Source organism: Ursus arctos, unplaced genomic scaffold (genome assembly GCF_023065955.2).
Source record: "Ursus arctos isolate Adak ecotype North America unplaced genomic scaffold, UrsArc2.0 scaffold_8, whole genome shotgun sequence".
NCBI lineage: Eukaryota > Metazoa > Chordata > Mammalia > Carnivora > Ursidae > Ursus > Ursus arctos.
This window is the reverse complement of record NW_026623100.1, coordinates 34,389,569-34,415,946: the sequence shown is the minus strand read 5'-3', so window position 1 is coordinate 34,415,946 and position 26,378 is coordinate 34,389,569. Positions and strand designations below refer to the sequence as shown.

The 26,378-nt window shown below is 42.1% G+C and overlaps 1 protein-coding gene across 2 annotated transcripts in view; it reads right to left on the bottom strand.

The window, feature by feature from the left end:
* Window positions 1-26,378, bottom strand: part of ANTXR1 (ANTXR cell adhesion molecule 1) — a 213,204-nt gene that overhangs the window by 118,451 nt on the left and 68,375 nt on the right. For both annotated transcript variants that reach the window (XM_026484155.4, XM_044377552.3), the window contains exons 9-10: window positions 20,604-20,664; window positions 10,721-10,819 (exon numbers count right to left, since the gene is read on the bottom strand). In XM_026484155.4, the coding sequence (XP_026339940.2) occupies window positions 10,721-10,819; window positions 20,604-20,664 (160 nt within the window). The remainder of the gene's footprint in view (window positions 1-10,720; window positions 10,820-20,603; window positions 20,665-26,378) is intronic.

Genomic DNA, 26,378 nt, shown 5'->3' with positions numbered 1-26,378 from the left:
CATGTATGCAAACTTACCTACCAGGTTCTTGTCAGGGCTAGATGGTACAGGCATGACAAGAAGAGAGTCAGCTGTCCAAATAGGACCTGTGGACAAGTGTATGGTGCCGTGGTTCTCCGATGCAGTGATTTTGTCCCTCACGGGACAAGTGGCAATGTCTGAGACAGTTCTGGTTGTCATACTGAGAGAGAAGTACTACCGACATTTAGTGAGTAGAGACCAGAGGTGGTGCTAAATGCCTTACACAGCACAGGGCATCCTTCTCCCCCTCAACAAAGAATTATCTGGCCCCAAATGTCGATAGTATCGAGGTAAGAAATCCTGGTATAATGTCTATCATGGCTTTATATATATTTTTTGCCCATTGTAGAGGGTCCTTTAGATATTACTGGGTGGTCCACAGCCCCCAGGTATTGGTAGAATGTTCAGAAACGTTCAGAGGTGTTATTAAGTGATGGTTAGAGGAAGGAGGAACAGCTTGAGGTTCACTGCAAGACCCCTGGTTGGAGTAAGGAAGAGTGCCTCTATGCAGGCTTTCATGCATACAGATTTTCCTGGTGGGGGGTGGCATAGCACCTGAGCCACTCTGCTTGGTGGAGCTTTATAACTAAATGGGGCATTCCGGAAGTGGGACTTAGATTGCTGCCAAGGTTCTGAGCTGATGGGGGCGGGAAGGCTGTAGAGTCAGAACACCTTCCCTATTAATGGCCACATAAGGCGCAGGCTGAGCGCTGTCTTAGAAGAAAATGAAGTGGGCTATCCTGGCCACTGTGCACACGAGGATCAAGATGCCATCAGCGCCCCAGGAGAGGAAGGAAAAAACAAGGGACCACGAGTGCATTCCCAGAGGAGTGCAGGGATGGGATCCAGCAGCCTTGCTGGTCTTGGATTGTCTTTTGTGGGCTTATACATTCCCCAGTCCCACACACGGTGTGACCTCTGTGGTTCTAGGCTCTCCGGCTTCTGGAATGGGTCCTCAGCACAATTAGTTTGATTTCTCAGGATGAAATGATTTTCTGCTCATATTTTCTGTTACTTTTATTAGTTATAAAAGCAATACACGTTTAGCAATATAAGATTCAGAAAAGTGAATGTGAGAAATAAGTGACAAGTCTGAGATAGAGAAGTATATAAAAAGAAGAAATGAAAATCCTTGGTAATCCTAACTTCCAGTGATAAACACTGTTAATGCTTTGGGGAACATTATTTCAGAATTTTTTCTATGCATATTATTTGTTATATAGTTGGAATCATACTGCACATAATGTCTTGGTAGTCGGCATTCATCTTTATCTGAAGGTAATAGGGGTGGTTTTCTTCCTTTTTGCAGGAAAACTAAATGAAGGTAATGGGGCCCAGGACTCTTGCAAAATATTTTCTCCTCTCAATAAATCTACACCAAAAAAATTCTTGACTAGTTGACATTTATAAAACTTACAAATTATCTTCTAAGCAAAGCATCAGCCTTTAAAAATTGAGGTCAGAGTAAGTGGCGCACTCAAGACAGCTGTAATCTACTAAGAATAAATATATTTTTTAAAGCTTTGTTTTTACTTGGTTGAAGACAATTGCGGATTCATGCGCAAGCTATGTGTCTCCTGACACACAAACTCTTGCAGCTGTGCACAATTAGGTTTGGGAGGGTTTTTACCTTTGGAACTGGGATGGAGGGGCAAGCCTACCAAAATGGCTAGAGCCTTCCACACAATCAGGATGGTCAATGCTGACTGTTTTTAAAGAACACAGACCTCTATAGAAACTCAGAGAAGAGGGGGGAAGGAGACGCCCGGCACACACTTGAGTAACTGTGGATGCCACGGAACTCTGTAGTATGCAGGCTGGGGGGCAGAGCTGAATTGCACGGAGAAGAGATCCGCAGATAGCATTCTTTTGCTTCCTTTCCCTCAGCAGCATCCAACTCTTCCTCTAAATGGGTGTTGAGCAAATATTTAAGGGACGTCAGTTTGAGAGGGGGCATAGATTGCGAGCCTGCCTGGGGTTCTCACAAGTCTGGCCCAGCTCCCTTCTCTTCCACCAACCCTTTGAGTGACAAAGGAGCAGAGTTATATGAGGACAAGCAGGGTTTGTGGCTGTCTAGCCATTGGGTGCAGAAGTAGAGGGGTCCAACTTTCCCCATCAGGACAGGCAGGGCTGGGGCAATGACAGTCTCAGGAAGGTCACAAGCAAGGCTCTCCTCCAACCATGCCTCAAAGAAGCACAGTGCGTGCTAAGTTCATGTGTCGCTTCTAATTTTCACTTGGAGGCAACTGCATGCATGGTAGAGCAGGGACAAAGGTCAAGGGCAAGGCCATCAGGCACTGCCGTAGCTAACTTTGGGCTGTGTCAACTCACCCCTGCAAGAAGGTCTTTTGCCCCAGAATGAAGATCTTTACCACCTAGTTACCCTGGGGTGGAAATTCCCCCTTTACTTCCATCCCACCCCAGATTACTGGGGCTTTTGTCTGACCAAGCAACAATCCAGTAAATTTCCACTTACTATATTTTTGTCTGGGCCTTAACGATGGGAACACGCACTAACACAGTCTTGGCAGGAGCCACTTCAGAAATGCCTGGCAAAATCAGAGCTCTTTCGGAAAGCAGGGCAAAGGGGAAACACTGCCAGAGAACGTGAAACTCCCGACGTTCAAGGGAAAGGGGCCGTCAGGGAATCACAAGAGGTGCTTCACTTGTGAACACACAGTCAACTCCATACTGACACACTAAAGCCTGGGCTCTTCCTTCCCCGGTCCAGGGCTTTTTTTTCCCTTGAACTTGAGTTCAAGTCTTGACTCCTACCAATGTGCTCTGTAACTTCAGGCAAGTAGCCAAACCTCTCTGAGCTGAGGTTTCCTGCCTACAAAATGCAGGGGAGTCATGCGAACCAGCAGCACCCAATGAGGTTTACATCAGGGTTATGAGGGCATTTGGGATCCGGAGACCCAAGAATCTGTGGGGATCCTTGTTTTGGAAGTAGTCAAAAGCCTGTGGATCACCCAAGGTCCAAATTGCTTCTGTCTCCGGAAACTTGCTGTTCCCTACTTACCCTGACTAACTTGTCCCTCACTGGGGTGCTGTGAGGACGGAAGGGGAGAGCACGGGGAGGGCCCAGCAATCAGTAGCTGCTATTAGTTAGATGAAGTTCTCAGGAGGGTCTGCTCTGCAGCCTGACTCGGCACCGCAAGACGAGACGCTCCTTTATGTCTCTTCATTCTGAGTTGCCCAAAGTGACCTTCCACCATCTTCTTATGACATCAACCCCCCAGGCATGCATCCAAACTGCACTAAGTACCTTTGACCAAAAGACGCAATACTCTAACCAGTGAGAAAGGCAACAATAGGCTTTTGTTTGGGAAGTTTGTCTTCTTCCCTCTGCCTTCCCTCCCCATCCGCCGTCATAGGTGCCCTTCAGTGATCTCCGTAGGGTGCCTGCTGCAGCCCCAGGGCTCACATGTTTTCAAGATGAAGTATAGTTTCTGGATAATCGGACAGATTTTTAAAAACAAACACACTGGAACTTCTGCATTTGAGTGAGTGTTGTCTTTCGTCCCCTTGGGAAGCTGAGCCCCTCTTTGGAACTCTTAGAACTGCCTTCATGACTCATGTTCAGCTTGAAAAAATATCTTCAAAGGGGGCGAAGTTTTATCCTTTGAGAGTGAACAAAAAGTAAACCAGAGCCATGCCTAGTGAATAAGACTGGAGATCAAGCTGGGAAATAACGTTTTGTATCAAAAAATAAGTGTGCCTATAAAACCAGGAAACTGATTTCTCACACGGCCTGTAAGTTGAATTTTAGTGAGTTTGTTAAAAATCAGTTTCTTTGTTTTATAGTCATACCTCCTACCTTGCCACGCAGCCCCAGGAGAGTCTAGCATGTTTTTCATTATTGCATTGATAAAAAGCCCATTTTTAATTTACTGTTCATTAAGATGAATCATTTCTCAGCTCATACCCCAGTGTCTCCTTTTCAGCATTCTAATCTCTCTGCAAATGGATTTCCAATTGAAAGTGGATCTTTTCTTGGCACAATATGTTGAATACTGGAGTAGGAAAAAGTGCAGCCAGAATAAATAAAGTTTGTGTGAAGATTTCCAAGATATCCTCTTGGCCAGGAGTGAGTTTAGCCTGGTGATTGGAGAACTAAGCAAATGCTAAACTTAAGATGTACGCTAGGGGTAAATAATTAACAAGGATTTTAAAATTAAATTTTAAACAACTGCTGTTATTTTTTTTTCTTGTTACATAAGAGACATATGATTGTAGAAAACTTGGTAGAAAAAAATTTAATAGTGGTCTCATTCAGAGGTAACTACTGTTAACATTTTGCTGTTTTCCTTCTCTGCATAAAAGTCCGTGTATAAAACAGAAATAGCATGGAGGTACCGTGTGTAACTTTTGTCACTATATTATTAACATTTTCCCACATCAGCAATTGTTCTTCTTTCCTACAACATTAATTACATAGGGGTAAAGTATCATTTATGTAACAGATTATCTGTTGTTCAACATTTATATTGTTTCCATTTAGATGTTTTGGTTTCCTCCCTTCCTCCTTTCCTCCCTTCCTTCCTTTCTTCTTCTCCTCCTCCTCCCTTTCTCTCCCTCTTTCTCCCTTTTTCCTTCTGTTATCATAAGCAATATCAGGATAAACATCTTGTAGCCAAGTCCTTGTAAAAATTCCCAATCATTTCCTTTTGATGAAGTCGAAATGGAAATTCTGGGTCAAAATGTATAAAAGCAGTTGCTCATTTTAAGAATTGGTGTCCCACCAATGATGAATGAAAACACCTGTTCCCCTATATTTTTCCCAATACCAGGCATTGTATTGTTAATCTTTGCCAGGTTGATAGATTATTTCAATTTGCGTGTCTTTGGTTACAGTAAGCATTTTCCTTATGTTTGCTGACCACTATTGTTCTTGTAAATTTCCTTTTCATAGCTTTCATCCATTGATGTGTTCACTTTTTTCTTTTTTTTTCTTTTTTTCTTTTTTACTGATTTTAAGAGCAGTCTGTATATTAAGGTTATTGACTCTTTGTTACATGTCTTTTTAAATAATTTTGCTGGTTTTCTCTTCCCTTTAGATTTTGAGGGGGAGGTAACAGAAAAACAAAAAATACGTACCCAAACTATGAAATTTTTTCTTTATTCTCTCTCTCTCTCCAGTGTTAGGCTTAAAAAGCCTCTCCCTACTAGAAAATTATGTAAATATTTATTTTTGTTTCCTTCTAGAATTTTTATAGTTTCATGTTCACATATAAATTTTTCATCTGGAATTTGTTTCGATGTCAGGTGCGAGATAGAAATCTAACTGAATTGTTTTTCCAAGTGGTTAGCCAGTTGTCTCCACACCATTCGGGGGGAATAATCCATTCTTTTCCTGCTGATTAGCAAGGTCACTTTATTTGATATTAAATTCACATAAGTGTTTGGCTCTGTTTATGGATTTCGTTTTTCCTGTTCCAACGCTCAGTTTGCCTTTTGTGGTACCAGTTATACATTGTTTCAATTACCAATTACCGCAGCTCTTTCGTACATCTTAAAAATCAGCTAGGGCAAGTGTCCACATTTTTCTTGGCCATTCTTGAATGTTTATTCTTCCATATAAAGTTTAGAATTATTTTGTTAGCTTAAAAAAAAGTCCCATTGGAATTTTCACTGGGATTGTTTAAAAAGTAAATATTAATTTGAAGACAACTGAGGTCTTTACAACACTCAGTTGCTGCTCTATTTAATAATAGTGAGAGTCATAATTATTCATTAATACCAGCAGCCAACAGTGATTGAATGATTGACAGCTTACTGTGGGCCAGACCCTGTTCTAAGCCCCACTCCCCACACTGAAGCCTCAAAGCAGTTCATGAGAGAGGTGCTGTTATTGCTATCCTCATTTTACAGAGAGAGAAACTGAGGCATAGAGAGGCTAAATAACTTGGCACGGTCACACAGGCTTAGGCCAGGATTCTCTTCCTGGGTGGTTTGTTTCCAGGGCCTGTGCATAAATCTATGCTGCTTCTCCATTTATTTATACTTTCATATCCCTCACCAAGTTCTCTGGCCTTCCCCCTCTGTATCTTCACAAGTTTGGTTATATTAGTTCTTACTAGATTTTTTAATGTCATTGCTCTATAGCTCCTGGGATGCATTCTAATTGATCATTGCGAATTCTGGAGAACTATTGATTATTATAAGGGAGTGGTTTATCTCAAAATCATCCAGTTTAATAACCTTCTTATTAGTCTAGTAGTTTCCTGATTCTCTTTAGTTTTCCAGAAGGATATAACCATCATTTTAAAGTAATGACATTTGACCCCCTTTCCTGTACTTAGGTCTCTCATTAGTTTTCTTGCGTTATTGAGATACCTATGGCATTGCCCAGTACAGTAGTCACAGTGGCTACTGACATTTAAGGTAAGTTTAAACTTCATTTACATTAAATTAAATTAAAAATTCAGTTCCTCAGTTGCACTAGCCACATTTCAAATACCCAATAGCCACCTGTAGCTTGTGGCTACCATTAGCTACCATTCTAGACCATTCCGTCATCACAGAAAGTTCTACTGGATGGCGGCTAGAACTTTCAGATCAATATTAAAAAACAATGGTGAAACAGGTTGTCCTGTTTTTTTCTTCCTAACTATAAAGTGAATACCTCTATGTAGTGATTTACTATTCAGTGATGTTGAGTTTTGAATTCCCATATCACCTTCGTGTTCACAATTTAGTGTGCTGAAAAAGCCTTATCCTATTCCTAGTTTTCTAAAACTGTATGTTTTAAAAATTTGGAATGGATAGTGAATTTTAATACCTTCTTGGAATAAAAAAGTTTTGCTATGTAAGAGACAAATTCCCACTCATTCTTCAAAACTGTCTGGTTCTTTTTAGCTACATTGCTGGACTTTGTTCGACAGTATTTTATTAGGTGTTCGTCATCAATGAGCTTGATCTCAAATATTCTCTACTTCTGGTGTCTTTGTCTAGTTTTTCAAAAAATGAAGAGGATATCATTATTAGACAATGAATTAAGATGCTTTCTCTGTGTTTGTTTTGTATGTTTTGGATATGGGTCATCTGTCCCTTAAAGTCTTGCAAAACTTGGGTGAAAAGAATGTGGCCCTGGGGCTTCGGCTGGATTTTCTGGTCTCTGTTTTTCCAGTGCATGCAGGTCATCTTCATCTCTGTCTAGCCGCACTGCTAAATCCAGCCATTAAATTGCAATTCAGCGAATAAACTTTTTCAACTCTAGACGTGACACTAGATTCTTCTGCAGATCTGCTTTTGTTGAATGGTCTTCCCCTTGGTCTCATGGATCTCTTTACCCACTTTAAATGTGTTCATTTACATGGTCTTTCAAATTGTTCTCTAGTCCCTTTTTCCGCCGTCTTCTCCTGTTTCTTCCATCCATCTTCATACGGTTGGGCATTGGTGCTGTGAGCCCTTCTTCAGAGGGGGTTGCTGGCTGCAGGAGTGCTGTATGTTGGGCTAGATGTGCGTGGCCACTGCCAGGGCCGCAGGAATCAGAATGGTCATGGACACATTTTGGGGCTTATTTCCTGACTTGTGCTTCCGTATCATGTGGGTGGTATAACATCTTAGCTTTACTCCCCTGCTTCTTTGAGTCACTGAGAAGCTTTTCTAATCCCAGTTAACGTGTGGGATAGCCCTTTGGAGCTGAATTTCTGCAGGGGGCTCTGCTCTCGCCTCTGCCTTGCACAGGCTGATGTCCTATGTCTGCATCAGTGTTGGGATCTTGGCCGGCAGACCCCCAGGACTAGAGCTTCCATGGCTTTGCTTCCTGCTTAGATTTTGCATTCCCTTTTTTGCTTTCTATACCTGAGGGTTTCCTTCTTTTGAGCAGGGTCACACATTACAAATTTCTTTTTTTGAGATTTTATTTATATGTTTATTTAGAGTGGGAACGGGGGTGGGATGGAGGGACAGGGAGATGGAGAATCTCAAGCCAACTCTGTGTTGAGCATGGAGCCTGATGTGGGGCTCAATCCCATGACCCTGAGATCAGAACCTGAGCTGAAATTAAGAGTCAGATGCTCAACTGACTGAGCCACCCAGGCCCCCTGCAAATTTTAAAATCATATTTCATCCAGAATTTCTGGATCTATTATATTGAATGCAAGTCCAGAAATTGTTTTAGATTTCTAAGTGGTTGATTCGTTGATTTCATTTTTAAGCAAAAGCGAGGAACATGGGAGAGAAGTAGGTATTTTTATTTTTATTTTAAGTACACTTTTTATTTTCTGGTTATGTTTATTATCAAAGAATATATTTAAATAATTTCTACGCTTTAGCATTGATATATTGGCATTTTGTTTGTGTGTTAGTACAATAAATGTTTAGTGCTCTTCCTAGCCATTTAAAAACGTATCTATGTATCTGGTCTATATCTTAAATTTTTTTATTATTGAAGACTTAGAAAGTCATGTTAGCATCTTCCACTATAAATCTAATTCTTCAATTTGTTCTTTTATGTGTAGTTTTGGTTTCATACAATCTGCTCTTGTATTATTTGCCAAAGACTCGGGGGCCTGCATCATGTTTGAACTGGCTGGAGCTACAACAGTCCTCCCTTCATTACTGGGCCATTGATTAATCTTTTTCTGATCGATAACAGCATTATATTCTCTTCCTGTTATAAAACCTAACGCAGCATTTAGGAAAAAATCTTGAAAGAGGAAATACATACCATAAAAATGAAAATAGATAATGTTTTAAAACTTGGGATCTAGATATAGGAAAGGAGAATGGGAAAAGTAAAGGAATCTAAATTTATTTTATTTCACAGAGGTGACTCAATAGAGACTGTTATATCCATAAGGTTGGGAGAAAAATGCAGATTTGACTATGTTGTATTTTTTTAAAATATACTCATCTCTTCTGTCCTCATAGTTTCTTATTCATATCATTTACTGAATGGAAATGAGAGGTGAATTCATAAATGAAGGACCGGTGTTTTTTTATTACAATATTTGCCCCTGGGAATAGTTTTAATAACGGTGTGTTTGAGTGTAGGAGAGCTGCTTGCAGGATGTCATATGGCTGAGGCACTGCCTTCCTCTGCTCCAAACTGTCAGCACCGTGCAGCAAAGCACAATTAGGCTTGTGGCTTCAGCCAGATCCCTGCCCCAAGGCCTTTATTTGTTTTTGAATATGAATGAGGTAGAGAGACTGTGCAGGTGTTTGCAAGTATATATTAGGAAAGGAAGAGAAGAGGGAGAAGGAGGATGAGCTGGGTTTCCCAAGAAAGAAAATCTCATAGAGAGGCTGGAAAATAGGCCTTCAGAATGTCACTCAACAAATCCAGGGCACATCTGCAGTTCATGTTATGCTAACACAGCCTCTCCGTGTAACCTTTCAGGCAATGGCAACACTGCACCCCATTTCCATGCATCTTCAGACAGGGGTTGGGTCTGAAGGCTCGCTTGTCTGGGAAGCCTCCATTGGAAGGCTTGACATCTTTGAGGTCAACCCTCAGGACTTTCTGATCTTAGATTTGAGATTGTGGCTAAGAAGAGAGGGCAGGTGTACTTCGGCGACATCACAATCGAAAGGGAAGACAGAGGAGGACCTTGGTAGAGGGCACAAGGCCAACCTTCACACTATGACTAGTCAGGGATTTCTCAAAATGATTTCAAATCGCATGTACTTTTTGGATATGCGAGAGCATTTCCAAGTATCAAGAAAATGAACTGAATGTTTCAAATATTTGGAATTACTCCAGGGCCAGGAATTCCAGATGTTTGTAAGGAAGCCAGTGCCTATCTCTGTTTAAATATTCAAGGGGGTTTTAAGAGGTTAAGGAGGAAAAAAGGCATAGCCCTCAATTCTTCCTTTTTAAAAGCAAGACAGCACCTATGTCATAAGGCTACGAGGAGGCCAACACCAGAGTCACTGCCGAGTCAACAAACGTGTGTTTCCCCGTGCTCCTTGATCTTCCTACCTCCCACGGCTACCGTGGCACAAAGATGTGAAACATTCAGAAGGACACAGCATTACACAAAATGTAGCGTATTCTTACCGTTTGTCACTGCGGATAGTGAGTTGATAATTATCTGTGTGATGGATGCCAGATGCGAATAATAACCAGGGCTCCTGGCCATCTGTCCCCCCCATAACCAGACTTCCCTACCTCTCCTGGACAGCTGCACGAACCACACGTCTTTAAATTAAGAACGTGCCTGCTACAAATGTCTTGTAAAAGTGCCAGTGTTACGATAATTCATTTTTCGCATGAAATGCACTCCGTTTTCCTTCCATATTCCTGTATTTCATGTCAGGTATTCACCATGATGAGAGTTTCTTGGCTACTCCAGGCAAGAATCATGCAGATTGGAGAAACTTGCAGAGTCTACACATGCAAGCCTAACAGTTTGCCTTTCGGTTTATTCAGAATGAATAAATTTAGACCCTCTATTTTTCACTCTGATGCTTGACGGTACCTAGTCCTTTGTCAAGGAACAGCCAGCTTCCCAAGCTCTAAGCTCCCAGTGCCAGCGCTGCGGCCAGAGAGGGAGTGACTTAGCGCCGACGTCGGTAGACTGAGAATCAAGTGCCTGCCTGCCTTTCCCCGCGGACAAGGACAGCTGCGGGGCCAGCTAGGGGAAGGGCCTTCTCCGTGCGGTCCCCTGTGGGCGGCCGTGCTGGCAGATGGAGCTGGGGCCGTCCCCAAAGCGGGCTGAGGAGACCCCCCAACGCCGCAAGAACTTACTGAGTGTGACTGACTCATTGATCTTGAAGCTGCACAGGACCCTGTCCACGTTCCGGGCGTGTCGGAAGCCGTTTCCTCTTACGACGACTTGAAACGATTCTGAAAGGAATAAGGACAAGTCACGTCATCGGACTGCAGTCCATTAACCTTACGCTTTCCATCTGCCCCGACGCAGGGCATTTCTTAACTGTTTCACCAGGCTTCAAATATTCGGACGCTGGTTCAGGTTGGAAACCCACCTCCTTCTCATTAGATGCCCACGAGGAAGGCATAGATGTCGTCTTTGGGTTCCTACCTTCTTGCCTTTGCCCATGCTTTTCCTCCTACCTGGAATGCCCTGCTCTCCGCTTCTCTGTCCATTCAACTCTTACCCATCTCTCAAGTCCTGGCAGTGTTAAAAGCTGTGATCCCTGCATCTGGGGGACCACAGGGGTGGGGGCTCTCCACCTCTCCTCCAATCAACTCGGCATTTCTTGTGTCTGTTTTGCATACTGGAGTCCCCTTAAAGGATTTCTTTAGAGCCGATGGTGCCTAATTTTTTTTTTTTTTTTAAATCACTGCCTTATGGCCTCCACAGTCTGTCCTGAACGGTGTGGCAAGGGATTAGGTGTGGTGGTGTCTTTTCTTCCACCACTAGAAAAACATTCCATTAGGTCAGGAATTATTTGATGACTGCTTCAGGCCCTCCTGTCTCTGCCGGGCATAGAGCAGCAGGGTCTAGGATTACATGGGAATAGTTGTATTTAGTAACAAATCAAAATCTTGCTTATCCAGTGGCCACTTTCTTGAACTGACGACGGCCCCTCCGTGTAGCACTGGCTTCTCTCTAAACAGAAGAGAGACTATAACTTGCAGGTCTCTGGCCCTGCATGTTAGTTTCACATTGGCATAATGCATGGTGAACTCATACAGGTTAAGAAAATCCTTATGGAGTGAAAATAATGATCCTTTACAAGAGTCTTTCAAAAAGAAAAAAAAAACAGCTAAATTATTAGCTAAACGTTTAGAAATACTTGCTTGAGTTTGATAATAACTAACAGTCCATGCTCTATTTTCTTCTCTTTTTTTGGTCATTCTTTCACGTATAAAAATTGGGGCTTTGGGTAATGCTGGGTGGCATCTAAAAAAGAAATAGACTAAAAGGGAAAGGGAAAAGGCGATAGTTGTGAAATTGGATCCTGAACTATAAATTGCTATACAAATGGACATTGTTGTTGGAGGAAGAATGGAATCAGAGAACTAGCTTATGGGACTCCTCCAAAATGTAATGAATGTCACGACTGCAAGTCACCTTCATTCCCAGGAAATGAGTTTAAAGATCACGGATGCCAAGATAATCATACCGGACGCTAATGGCTCCCTCACTGTGTGCCAAGCCCTGCGCTAAGCCTTGTATATGCCCAACGTCATTTCAGCCTCACCACAGCCCAGGGAGGTACGAATGAGAAAACTGAGCTGAGTGAGATTCAGTAATTTGTCCCAGATCTCATGGCTGGTAGCTGTCAGGGGACAGCTGGAATCCAGGTGTGTCGGGCATCAAATGCCATGCCCTTAGGACTCGGCCATTATGTTGAAATGGATCCTCATTGTCTTGTGACATGTGGTCAATTTAGAGACTGACGTTGTGATTTTTAAAAGGTTTATTTAGTTTAGTTTTAGACAAGTTTGCAGAAGAGTGGGGCTGACCCGGATGGGGACGCAAGTAATTGAAACCCAAGCAAGAGAACCCAGAGGCACTGTATGTGCCACAAAGAATACAAGTCAGAACAGAATGCTTTTTAGAAGTATAAAGGACCTTAACAATAAGGAAATTGAGATTCTGACATTTTAAATGACTTGCCCAAGGTCATGTAATTTGTAAGCAGCAAAAGGGGGAGTATCTGAGGGTTCACGGCCTTAGTTTTGAACTCTAGTAATTAAGGTCGTGGGCAAGTGGTTTTTCAGGATCACAAGTCCTATAAATATTAAGGATTCACATATGCATATGCACGATTGCTAAGTTTAGAAGGATGGACTTAATAATTTTCGTTAGAAGCCTGCCAGGCATGTGGCTGATGACGCAGTTGCCTCAATAAGCATCCTATTAAGTGTCAAGCATCGTGGAAGAAGCTTACTGGATCTTCTTTACTCATGTAAGCCTATAGAAAACTATTTGTTTTTTATTTTGAATGTTAGACATCCAGCAATCTGCCGTTGGACACTTTTGCTGATGCAACATGTTTTCGGCCTCACTGCTGTGCTCCTTCTCTTGTTTCCTCAAACATTAGCGGAAGGAGACAAGACTCTGGAAATGCAGGCCCCGTGCCAAGCTCTCTTCTCTAACACCATGTTCTAGCATTACCAGTTCAGCTGCTGAGTCCTCTGTAAAAAAAAAGGCTGCCCACATGTCTGCTCGGCCTGACCTCAGGGTGTTTAGAAAGAAAGACAGCCGGAATCCATGACGTGGCCATGGTGGAAAGGGAACAATTTAACCCCCTTGGCCTGGGGAGAAGATGGGGGCAACGATGCTCGGGGAAGCACACCAGAGCCGGGTGCGCTCCCACCCTGTTTGGTAAGGTTTCTGTGCTCCCGCGCACATTTGGTTTCCAGAAGAGCCCAAACGTCTGACCCTGCAGCCTGGCTGGAATGTCAGCTCTTCACACATACAAGTTATGTAACAAAACTCTGTCTCATGAATCTGCCAGCAAGTGAGAACCAGGACACACCAGAACCAGGACAGATGATTTAAGTCCATGTATCCGGAAAGCCCTGAACCTACCTTTCACAATATGTACAGCGAAGTGTTTTTAGGCAATTTGCCTGTTGGGTAACTGCTCCTACAAGAAGTGCCTAGGGATTGTGGGATTTTAGGGAGGAATTTCTACTAGAAAATGATCCTTGATCCGGTCTTTTAAGATATATATTCTTTGAGGTATATGTTCATTATGATTCTTTCGTCAATTTGTTCTCAATTATTTACTCTCAATTTAAACTTCCTGATGGTAGAGGCCATCATTTCTGTTTCTTTAAATTTTTTGACTGTGCCTAACGCAGAGCTGAGTCAGTCTCAGTATTGAATGAATAAATCAGTGACATATCTTGATATAGAAACGGAATAAAGAAGAAGGAGAAGGTGGTCCTTTATTCATGTACGGTCAGGGCTAATCTTGTTTATTTTCTGAGGCTTCGTCAAGTTAGCGAACAGAAAGATGCTCAACACCATTAGTCATTAGGGACACGTGGACCAAAACCACAATGAGATATCACTCCATGCTCACTCGAACGGCTGTAGTAAGAGAGATGCACACAAACAAGTGTTGGTGAATCAGTTCGCGCCCTCAGAGCTGGCTGCTGGGAATGCAAAGGGCGTAGCTGTTTCGTAGAGCAGTTCGGCAGTGTCTCAAGAAGGTAAACGCACAGTTACCTTATGACCTACGGATTTCATTCCTATATACTCAAGAGAATTGAAAATGTATGTCTGCACAAAAACTTGTACATGTGTGTTCATGACGGCATCGTTCATAATAGCGAGAAAGCAGAAACAACCCAAATGCCCATCAGCCAATGAAGATGCTATCCATACAATGGAGTATTATGCACCCATGAAAGAATCAGTTCTGACACATGCTATGGCATGGATGAATCTTGAAAACATTATGCCAAAGGACAGAAGCCACGAAAAGCCACAAAATGTACGATTCCACTGCATTTCCTTTCCATATGAAAAGTTGAGCAAATCCATAGTGAAAGAATATCAACTGGCAGATGCCAGGGCTGGAGGGAAGGGGAAATGGTGAGTGACTGCTTAATGGGTATAAGGGTTTTTTTGGGGTGATGAAAATATTCTGGAATTAGATAGTGGTTATGGTTGTACAACTTTGTGTATATAATAAAAACCACTGAATTGCACTTTTTGAAAGGGTGAATTTTATGGTATATGAGTTATAGCTCAATTAAAAAAAGAAAAAAGAAAGTCTGTGAATGGTTGGATAAACTTATCCTATTCTGTTCCCTCCTTTTTATTTCTTTGCTTTTCTTTTTCTTTTTTTTTTGAAATACGGAACACCTAGTTTTGAGATGACCTCAATAAAGGTCACCTATTTTTCACTGTACTGAAAATGAGACATCTGTATATTCTCCTTTGCTCTGTTTGCCTAAGACTTATGTGTAGAATTATTGCTACCGATGTTTTACCTTGTGAGTTAGTTTGAAGTTGCTGTCTTACCACATGCTTAATGTGACGTGGAACATACAAATATAATAGAGACTCGTGTTAAGTGCCTTCCGATGCCCAAATTATTCTAGAACTTTTTAGTTTTTAGCTATTTAATGATAACAGCGTTACTGAGGCGAAACTGACATACAATAACTTGCACATAAAGGGTATCATTTGACAGTTTTGACCTACGTCTACGATCATGGGACAATAGCACAATCAAGATGGTGAACATAGCCACCACTTCCAAAAGTTTCCAAGTGCCCCTTTGTAACGCCTCACTCCTGCTCCTCCCCAGGACCATGCAACCACCGATCCCACGCAGCCACTCACCTGCTCTCTGCTGTTGTAAGATTAGTTTGCATGACCTAGAATTTTATGTAAGTGGCATCATACAGTAAGTACATTTTTTGTCTGGCTTCTCTTACCCAGCGTAATTATTTAAAAACTCTCCCATAATTATTGAGATTTATGCATAGTCTATTCGTTTGTATTGCTGAGTATCCTTCACTGTATGGATAAACCACAATTTGTTATCCATCCCCTGTTGATGAACATCTGAGTTATTCACAGTTTTTGGCTATTAAAAATGAAGCCGTTATAAACATCTGTGTGCCAGTCTCTGCCTGGACATAGACTTCCTTTTCTCTTGGCTAAATACCTGGAGGTAGGATGGCCAGGTCAGACGATTGGTGTATGTTTCATTCTTAAAGAAGCTGTCAGGACTGTTTTCCAAAGGGATTGTGTCATTTCACATTTCCACTAACAGTGTGTGAGAGTCGCTCCTCCAAACAGAAACAGGTTTAAATGAAAAGGAAGGACCAAGCAGAGAATTAAACAAGCCATTCTACAGAGGTGTCTAAGGGCCGGGCATGAGCTCTTTGAAATACAATGAAATATGAAAGAAATGAATCCACTGTTTGATGTTGCCTAAAATTGTCTGTTTTAAGCATCTAAGGCCAAATGGTAAACAGGAGCCCTAAAACCGCCTTCTTTTTGTGCGAACCCGCCCAGGTTTACTACCAACAGTGAGAAGCAACACAGTAGGAGTGGTACAGTTGCTTCTGGAATGACAGTGAGAGGAGCTAAATATAATCTCCTTCCGTGTCTGGAGTGCAACAAACTCATGCGTAGAACACTTGGCAGGTTGTACACGTGATTCCAATTAGTTCCTTCCTGGAGAACTTGCTCACATAGAAAACTGTGAGCGATTCCAGTTTGAGGCCAACTGAGTGCGACCAGAGGGAAATTATATTTAGGCAAAGGACGGGTTTCCTGGAGAGGAGCTAAACGAGGCAAGGCCAGTCTAACAAGAGGGCAACTCTCGTAATGACAGAGACTAATCGGCAAAAATATTTACTTAGGAACTTTTTTAAAGAGAAGCAGAATTATTTGAAAAGCAGGTAATGTCAAAGGTGCCCTGAAGGCTCTCCCCACAGCAGGTGACTTCCTACATATTTTAGAAGAGGAAATGTAAATACAGTAAATACAGACATAAGCACCATGCTAAATAGTAACCATACGCTTGGCCTGGGTATGGGGGTGTAATAGGAAATGGGGGGGAGTATGGTGAACTGGAAAGGGTCCATGCTTCTTTTATTTTTATTTTTAAAGATTTTATTTATTTATTTGACAGAGATAGAAACAGCCAGCGAGAGAGGGAACACAAGCAGGGGGAGTGGGAGAGGAAGAAGCAGGCTCATAGTGGAGGAGCCTGATGTGGGGCTCGATCCCATAACGCCGGGATCACGCCCTGAGCCGAAGGCAGACGCTTAACCGCTGTGCCACCCAGGCACCCCTCCATACTTCTTTTAAAAAGGGAAGTTACTCAGTCTCCAATAATCATCACCTTGCAATAAATGCAGGCCCAGTGTTGCTAGATTTGATTTTTCAAGACAAGGGGGAAATCTGAATTTTTAGGTAAAATCAGATTTTTAAATGGTAGCAATAAATTTAAGGTGTTTTTTGTATTTTTGTTTTAAAGGTAGTGTGAATCCAAAAGAACCTGTGTGCGGACCGGAGAGGGCTTGGAGGCTGCCCATTTATAACCTCTGGCAGTGGAGGAGCTCTGGGAAGGCTCTCTCTCCAAATAGTTAAACTCAGGACATTGAATGAACTCTTTTTGATGAGAGCAGATTAGATGCTCTCCTTACTCCCTTTCCGCATTAAGACTTCGTTAAAACGCAAAATAGCTCCAGGTGTACTGGGTTCTTTGCCATTAAAAAAAAAGTCAGCCATTTATGCCTTAGCTGAAATTGAATTAAGACTTTGGAAACATTAAGTTATAAAGAACATCCAAAGGGGGATTGCATATGGTTACAGATGGCCACTGCTCACATAATTCTAAGGGCGGAGAGTTCAGACCATCCACTCCGCTGCTGGAAAGTTTTAGTTGTAAATATTCCACGAGTTAAGCCAAAACTTGCCTCCCTGATTTCCTCCCCAGCTTCTCCATGGTGGTCTCCTGAAGCTACACATAGTAAGCATCGTAATTCCTTTCCACATGGGAATTCTGGAAGTATCTGAAGATGCTCTTGGAGGTGTCCCCATTGTGTGTGTAAGTCTCTGTGGTTACTTCGGCCCTTCCTCATTCCACCAGCATCTCATTACCGCTCCGGCTGCTCTTTGAGCAGCTCTCTGCTACAGTGCCTCATGTGGGGTTTGTGCTTTATCGGAACATGTGACTATCTTCCAGAGCAGGCTGTGAGGTTCGCGGGTGGTTGGGAGCCAGCTCTCTGCATTTGCGTACTCATGTCTTTTCATATTGCTTGGTACATCGTAGACACGAAGAATTGATGGGAAGAAAGAAGGAAGGAGGCTAGGAGGAAAAGAAAAATGGAAGGAAAGAAAAAAAGGAAAAGAAAAGCAAGCAGGGAAAAGGAAGGAAGGAAGGAAGAAAGGGAGGCAAGGAGGGAGGGAGGAAGGAAGAAAAGGAAGGAAGGGAAAGAGTCAGTGAATGAATTTTTAGTATTGTTTCCAGACTCACCACCTCTTCTATGGGCATGCCTTTGTCAGTGGCATTTTTAAAAGGTGGGACTTGGAGCCATGGTCTGGACATGGAATAGTAGGACATGAGATTAGTTCTCTTAACCTGGACACTGGATGGCTGTTGATGCACCCCAAGATTACATCAGCGTTTTTTTCCCCTCAGAGGTATTCTTGTTGGCTATCAAGATAGCTCTCTTTCTCCCTGTTTTTTCTTTTTCCCTGAGAGAAAGGTCACTACGTCGGGTCTCCCTAAACAGGCATTTGAACCCCACTTCCACACTTGGTATTTGTCCCATTAAATTTCACCCTGTTATTTGCAGCCTGACCTATAAAGATCTGCGCTGGAGCTCAGTTTTGCTGTCCACCGGTGCGTTATCTCGCTGCCTCTCTCGGAGCTCAGTTTGCCGTCAGAACCACGGCTGCTGCTGAGCTGTCGGTGAGAGCCAACTGAGATCATCGTCTTGGGGGAATGCAATTGTCGGCACAGAGTGTCTAGAGCAGGGCAGGCCTGGGTGGAGCTCCGCTGCAGGGGCTGCTCTGGGGGCCCAGGAAGGAATGCAATTCACAGAGACAGGCGGGGTGTCGAGAAGAAAGATTTCTGATGAAAGTGAATTTCACCTTTTTCAACAGATTTTTCTAGGGCTGGGTCCCACCATGATACTTTAGAAATGCGGACACTCCATTACTTCCTGTTTCTTTTCACCTCCAACACATATTGAGTTAATCATTTTGCAGGTACTCTAGACTTTATCAGTGTTCCCCCCAATTTTGTTTCAGTAGAGAAACACAGGGATATGTTTTCTTATCTGGATAGGTTATCAACATCAGGGTTCTCACATTGACCTTCAGTCCTCATTACAATGATGTTGGGGGTAATGTCACCTTGTTCTGTACAACAGTTTATGCTTTTCAAAGCACTCTCCTGTAAATCCCTGGGTCTTTGCAGTAGCCTAGTGACAATCACAGAGTGGGTATGCTCAGGTCTACCTGACAGGTGTTCACTGCTGGGGACAATGACATGGGTGCCAGGGTTTCAGGAAAGCCACTCACTCTCGAGAATGATCAGCAAGAGAACTTCAGGGAAATCCACGGAAGAACTTCTGGTGTAAGGGTATCTTTTGGAAGTTTCTTTTTCTCCTTTGTAAAGTTATTCTCTAAATAGCATGTTTGAATCCTTAGGATTCTCATTCAAGAGAGGTGGGAGCTTGCCTTTTTCAAAAGCTAGGGCTAGCTTCCATTTTTGTGTCTTGTATTAATTTTTTCTTCATAAAAAATAAAGGAAATAGAATTGGATAGCTTACTCTGATACAGGAAATTATTGCTGGCCTATAAAATACGCAGTATTGCAGATAAGTCAGAGATTTAAAAAATATCTAACGAAAGCTTCCTTGGATCAGATTGACCAGAGATCTGTCTATTTTATTGGTTCTACTGAAGAAATAGCTCTTGCAATCATTTATCAGTTGAATTGCTTTCATCTGTTTAAATTTATTAATGCATTTTAATCTTTTTTCTTGTGTTTCCTTAGTTAAAAAGAATCTTTTACTTCTTAATTACTTATTTTTCTTTTCCATCTCGTAAGAAGCATTAAAAGCTATGCATTTGCTAGGATCAGATCTTGCAGACCCTAATATTTCTGTACCATATTCATCAAGTTTATAGATGTGGTGCTTTTATCGTCTCAAATCTCAAGGGTACATAAAGGAGATGTGGGTTTACTACTCTTTGATTCAAGAATTATTTTGGAAGATATTTTTCTGCTGTCCAGTTGGTGGAGAGTTTGTTTTTATTTGGCCTTGTTCTGTCTTTGGCTCTCAGTTTCTGATTTTGCTTCATTTTAATTAGACAGTTCAAAGGTACGATTTTAATTTCTTATGGTTAAGTGAAAGAGGTAAATACGGGTCAAATAGGCAAAAATCAGTGCATTGTTTGTTGAGGCAATAATGAATCGAGACATTCAGCCAACATTCATTGACTGACCATCTAAGTGCCACGTACTCTGTTCGGCAGATAAGATTCTTTCTGTCTGCAAGAACCCTGCAAAGGGGAGCTGATTATGTTATGAATTGACAGGAATTGTATTGTCTTTAGACTTTCTGATTCACTACGAGGTTGCAACACGGTAATTTGCACATTGCTAAACTGCAAGTCTGGGTTTTCTTCATGAAGGGGGTAATTGCATAATTAAGGAATTTCCCTATTTTCTAATTATTTTAAGATGAAAGACCTATACAGGTTGAAGAGGTGGGTTCAGCTTGAGCTAATGAGCCCTAATTGAGGCTTCTCACTGCCCAGATCTCTTATAAGGCCCCAGGTCTGGGTACATGTGGTCATATTTTTTTGTCTAATTTGAGAAGGTAAGATTTTTCACTTCTTTTTCTTAAGAGGTTCTCCTGGATCAGCTCCACTTCTTTTCAGAGCAGGATGTTGGTGGTGATGTGTGGGAATCCAGTATTTCTGAAATACTCTCGCAATTAGTTCCCATGAAAGAAGAGGATTTGGACAGACTTTTTCAAACAACTGACATGTTGCTTCTTTCTTTTCTTTTTTCCCCTAGCAGCAAATTTGTTTAACCATTTCTGATTCTCTTTCCACCCTCCCCCTTCCTGCCCTGTCTCCCCTCCTCCCCACCAGTGAAATAAATGTGATTTGAACTCAAAATACCATCATTTGTATGAGATAATTTAGCACTTAATTTACCTCCTGCACATATGGTGGATGGTTCAGCTGCTAAAATTTCGATGCAGGACTTCTTCAAAATCTAGAAAGAGAGGAAATCAAAAAGTCAAAGCACAGCTTATTTTATCAGAAGCAGGGGTTTCGCTTACAGTTACCAAGACAGGAAGGTTCAAGGACATTATGTTGTAGTGGGTGGATGGGTGATAACATCTTTACTAGTATTATTAACATCAAATATTTAATGAGCCAATATTGTGCTAGATGCCTCTGGTTGTCTCCAAAACCATAAGAATTATTCATTCATTTGTTCTTTCAGCAGATACTTATTGAGTCTATGATATGCCAGTCTTGGTTATGGAGAGGTTTAACATCTGGTTAGGGAAATGGGAGTTACACTTGAAAAGATAATTAATAATGGTTTGTCATTGTGGTAGTTGCCAGGGTGAAGGGGCAGATAGTAGGATCTGCGGAGTTCCTAGGGAAAATCACCGAGGGCTGGTACACTGGGAGGGGCTTCATGGAAGCCATGGGCACTGAGGGTAGGACTCTGTCAAGTGGAGAGGAGTTAGGGGAAGGTTGGGATCCAGGCAAGGAATGGCATGAACAAAGCCAAGAAAGTAGAAATACATAAATCTCTTTAGCTAGAACAAAAGGAGCTTGAAAAGTAGAAAGAGGAGTGATAATAAAGCTGGAGAGGTACGATGGAGACTCGTTTTCAGGTTACTCAGAGTTCGCCCTTTTGTTAGAAAAGTTTGGAAAGATGTTTTGGGGGAGGATGCTGAAGGCTGTTTGTCGTGCCTCACTCTTTGGACCCCGATAGTCTTACTTAAATGGAAATGGACTCTTCTCTCCAGAAGAGCATCTTGTAGGGTTGAGAGGAGAGTGTCAGGGAACTAATCCCATGACCGCACAAGGAGTTAATCAACGCTGCTTCGGGCCGAAGCACGATATCTGCCTAGTAGGGCGTACACTTCTCTCCACCATTTATGAACCCCGTGTCTTGCTTAATATTAATTCTCAAATTTCATCCAAGCATTTTAAACCAGTAATGGACACTGAGTTAATTTACCAAGCAAATGAAATCTTTTATTTGGGCCTTACTTAATTTGGAAATTGATATGATTCAGAAAGCTAAAGGAAACCATTTCTCTATTTATGAAAGGGGCATTTGTTGAAGGAATTAATAGTGAAATTATAACATTTAAAGTCTAGAATAGAAGAAAGCATCTTCTAGCACTGAGAAACACCCGTTTATTTGCATTGATGTATTTATATACGCTTCTTTGTCCCAGCTGAAGTGACGCAGACACCACAAGATACAATCAAATGAAAGACACAATAAATTACAAAAGGGGAGGACATGGGTTAAAGGAAAAATAAGGGGAAGATGAAGTAAGAAATGAGAATAACATAGAAAAAAATATACTGTGAAGAGCTTATTTCCTTACTAGGAGTGGCTCATGGATTTAGTTCTAAACTTTCTAGTAGCGAATGAGAAGAAGGTCAGGCAATATTTATGAGATTCTCAATCGGTAGAATAAAAACAAATCCGTTTCTCAGAAGAGATAATATTTACCCATTCCAGAGAGAAATCTGGGCGTCCTCATAGAGAAGCATTGAGAAAGGAAATGAAGAACATACTTCAGAAAATCTTTGTCTGATGGACAGATGACAACACATTGAATTGTAGTCACTGAAACACGCTCTCTCACAACCATGTGTTTTAGGTAAGTCTCCAGACCCAAAAGTTGTAAGAAGCACTATTTCTTTTTTTGACAATTCTAAAATTCAGGTTTCCAGCTAACTTGTCCTGACATTCCTTCCCGCTCTTGTACAATTAAAAGGCACTTTCGTACTTTGATTCCTCTATTTGTTTTTGGCTACTGCATGGTTCCATGGTAGGGAGCAACTTGTTCCTTTTTGTCAGTGGGCTTGCTTTATTTCTTTGGCCCCTGGTTTACCCAGCCACCCCCGACCCCCACCTCAAACACAGGTATAGCCTCAGATCCCCACTGGTGCCAGAGCGTGTTCCGACATCAGAACACACATGCACTGAACTCCCCAATACTGTGCCCATCTCGGGTACAGTGAGTGGTCCTCCCACACCTGGCCCTGGGGAGCTGTATCACCAATGAGCTCCTGAGTTCCCTTCACTGTCATTCCGACTTGGGATCAGGGACCCCAAGGATCTATGCGGGGCATCCGTGTTTCCCTGCTGGCTTCTCCATCCTCCCCATTCCAATGGTTGATCCAGCCCTTTAGGTCTCTTATGTAGGTAGCAACGTCTGAGGACGAGGGCTTGCCAGAATCCTGGTGTGCAGGCACTCATCTCCAGATGGCAATTGTCCTACTTGAACCGTGATGACTGTCCACGCCCTTTCCCAACAAAGTTTGCTGCCTGAAGGGCCACCTCAGCCAGTGGCTGCCTTGACTGAGGGAGGTAACCACCCTTCCGCATGTCCTCAGGCACAAATCTCCAAATAGGACACATTGGAAGAAACAGAATTAACCCATATGGAGAAACTTAGTAAACAGTGGCATTGGAACAACACAAAGCTATTTTTCTAATGTTTCAAATAAAATTCCTCAGGCACTTGGCATCTCTTAATGAATCATTTTATCATCCACAACTAAAGATTTCAAAATAATCCCAGAATAAACACTGAGCTATCGAATCTATCTTGTCCCCATTCCCAAACGCCATCAAAACGCATACATGAAATTTTCACACATGGAAGTTCCTGACCTGGAACCCAGGTTTTTGAACCAACTTTCATACTTAACCAGGGGTTGGTAAAGGAAACACCCGTGAATCTCTGACCACAAAGACACACTAGCAGGTTTTGTCATAATAAACACATGCTGTATTATTCTCTCAGAGTGTCTGCAATTAGTTGATAAATCTAAGGAGTGTATGAAGGGCCAAAAAATGTCAGCCAAGCACTGTGATTCAATCCAGTAAAAACACAGCTTTCCCAATCTTAACTTAAAACATCTGGAAGGGATGCATTGCAGCCAATAGAGCAAAATTTATCAGTGAGGGGGATGGGCAGGATTTGTCTGGGACTGTGGCTTCTATTAGTTTGAAATGTCTGGTTTCAAAAGGTAGGAAGTCATGATGGCAGAAGGTGGATTTGGGGGGTTCCCTTGGTTATTAGCAGCCCAGACTATAATCAGTCTGTCTGAGCTGCAGCAGACAATAGATCAGCGTACCGTCTGGAGACCGGATGGGGGTTGGGGGCGGGGAAGCAGAGGTTCTGTCCCCAACTTGAGCAATGGCAGCCATGGAAGAAGTACAGATACAGCACGGGGAAGTCACTTGAGGGAGTGGAATGGACTCACACAGGGTCAGGGTGATGTCAGAGGTGAGAGTACATTGGCTTCTGATGGAGACTGGGTGAAGACCACCACATGCCTCAAGTATAATTCAATGTGAGGAGTGGGTCTTGGCCCTGGTTCTGTACTTACCTGACCTATGGTCCTTGACATGTCCTTGAACTTTTCTGAATCCTAATTTTGGGGAGCAGTTTAACATATGGAGTATAGCCTGCAATCTGGAATCCAATTGCTTGGGTCAACTCCCTCATGAGCAGTGTGACCTTGGGCAAGTTTCACAACCTCTCTGAGTCTCTGGATCCTCACTTATAAAAGTGGGATAAGAACAGTACCTACTGCATAAGGTTGTTGAGTTGGGAAGATTACGTGAGATAATACTGGCAGAGCCCACAGCACAGCACCCAGAACCTCGTAAGTTCTCCACTCATGGTAACCATTATTCTTAAGAACTTGGGCTCTGGAGACAGATAAGATACATTTGGGCTCTGAACAGATTTATGTTCAAATCTGAGCCCTGCCACTTCCCGGCCATGTGGACTTGGGCAAGTTATTAAAGCTCAGTTTCCTCTTCTGTAAAAGGGGGATAAGAAATATGCTGACCTCGCAGGTAGAATGAATGACTGATATAAATGCAGAGACATTCAGCTTGTGAATTCATTTGGACTTAGATGGTCAAATTCACGTGGGATTGGAGAGTCAGGAAGGGAGTGAAATCAAGGAAAACTGACAAGGTTTTTGTCTCATAGAACTAGACAGGTGTGATCATCAGTAGACAATCATTTAACAACACTTCGGCCACCAGCCGACAAGTGCCCTTCATGAAAACAAGGCACCAAGAAACATGCTCAGAACAATCTTAGCAATAAAGCACTTAGAAGGGGTGTCTGGGTGGCGCAGTCGTTAAACATCTGCCTTCAGCTCAGGGTGTGATCCTGGCGTTATGGGATCCAGCCCCACATCAGGCTCCTCCGCTATGAGCCTGCTTCTTCCTCTCCTACTCCCCCTGCTTGTGTTCCCTCTCTCGCTGGCTGTCTCTGTCAAATAAATAAATAAAAATCTTAAAAAAAAATAAGGCACTTAGGAGAATGTGTGACACATATTCGGTTCTCAGACAATGGTAGTGGCTACTATGACTTTTGGTAATACTATGATTGCCACTTCTCTTGGGCAGAGACAGTAGCTCATGTATGTTTCTATCCCATCACCCACCACTGGCTCCTGCTTAATCATATTTGCTGGAAAAAAAACCCCAAAAGATGGCTAATGATATTTTCCTGTCATCTTTTGGACAGATTTCAAAAACAAGATAAACGGGAAAGCACATTTGAAATCCATAAAGGACTGTATCAATGCGATGTGTTGCTACTGGTATGGTTACTTTTGCTCATCTCATTAGATTTTTGGGGGAGTAAGAGGAGAAGCAGATGTAAAAGAACTTTGCCAGGTAATAAAAACTATCCAATATATTTAAAGTGAAATCTATTACGGACGAGTCCAGGTTGTATAAAAGAGTTTATTTTTTTGGATTCTAAAACTCTAGTGTCCTTTTTCATAAAGTTCACAGTTTCTGCCGAGATTTCTCAAGAATCCTTAAATTATTGTGAATACTCACATAGAGTTATCAGAAACCCCTCCCTTACCGTACACAGCCCTAATTTTTTTTCCTAATTGCCCTGCCTCCTTCCCCAATACACAATCGGTTTTTATTTACTTGGCCATTTCCTGTTAGAAGATTTTGTGTCTGTTAATAAAGACCAGACTCTTTCAACCATTCATAGTATAGGGACTTTTTGCTTCCGCCCGTCTTCCAGAAAATCTTTCAGAGCACGTTTCTTGGTGTCTTTATTGTCATGAAGAGCACATTCTGGTTTTAAGATGGAGCTTGAGGTAGGCTGGCCCAAGGTTAGTTAACTACCCATTGACTGATTATGTCTGTGTAGTTCTCTAAGACAAAAACTTGGCAGCTGTCCTTACTCTCACTGTCACCCTTCAAATCTAATATAGATTTTGCCACCTGACCTATGGTCTGGTGATTTTACCAACGAAATATTTCTGCACCCATCCACAGTTTAGTAGAAACCGCTATCCTTCAGAGGACTTATCATGGTTGACGATTATATATTTATTTTTTTGATTGTCTGGTCATTACCTGTCTTCCTCCTGAGACTATGAACTCTACAGGTGAGGAATGAATTTGTTTCATCCAACGCTCTATCCACAAGGCCTAACCTGGCACATAGTAGGCATTAAATAAATATTCATTGAATAAATAAATGAATAAATGGCATATTTTCTGCACTGCTTCATACTCTGGCATTATAGCGTATTAGGTTATGGCCTTCCTTTTTCTCTATAAATACAATCTTAGGGTCTTTTGAATAACAAGGCCATATTCTGCACCCTGTAACACCTCCCTCTTCTTATTAAGCACCACCATTTTGGGGCACAGCTTTCCCAGAT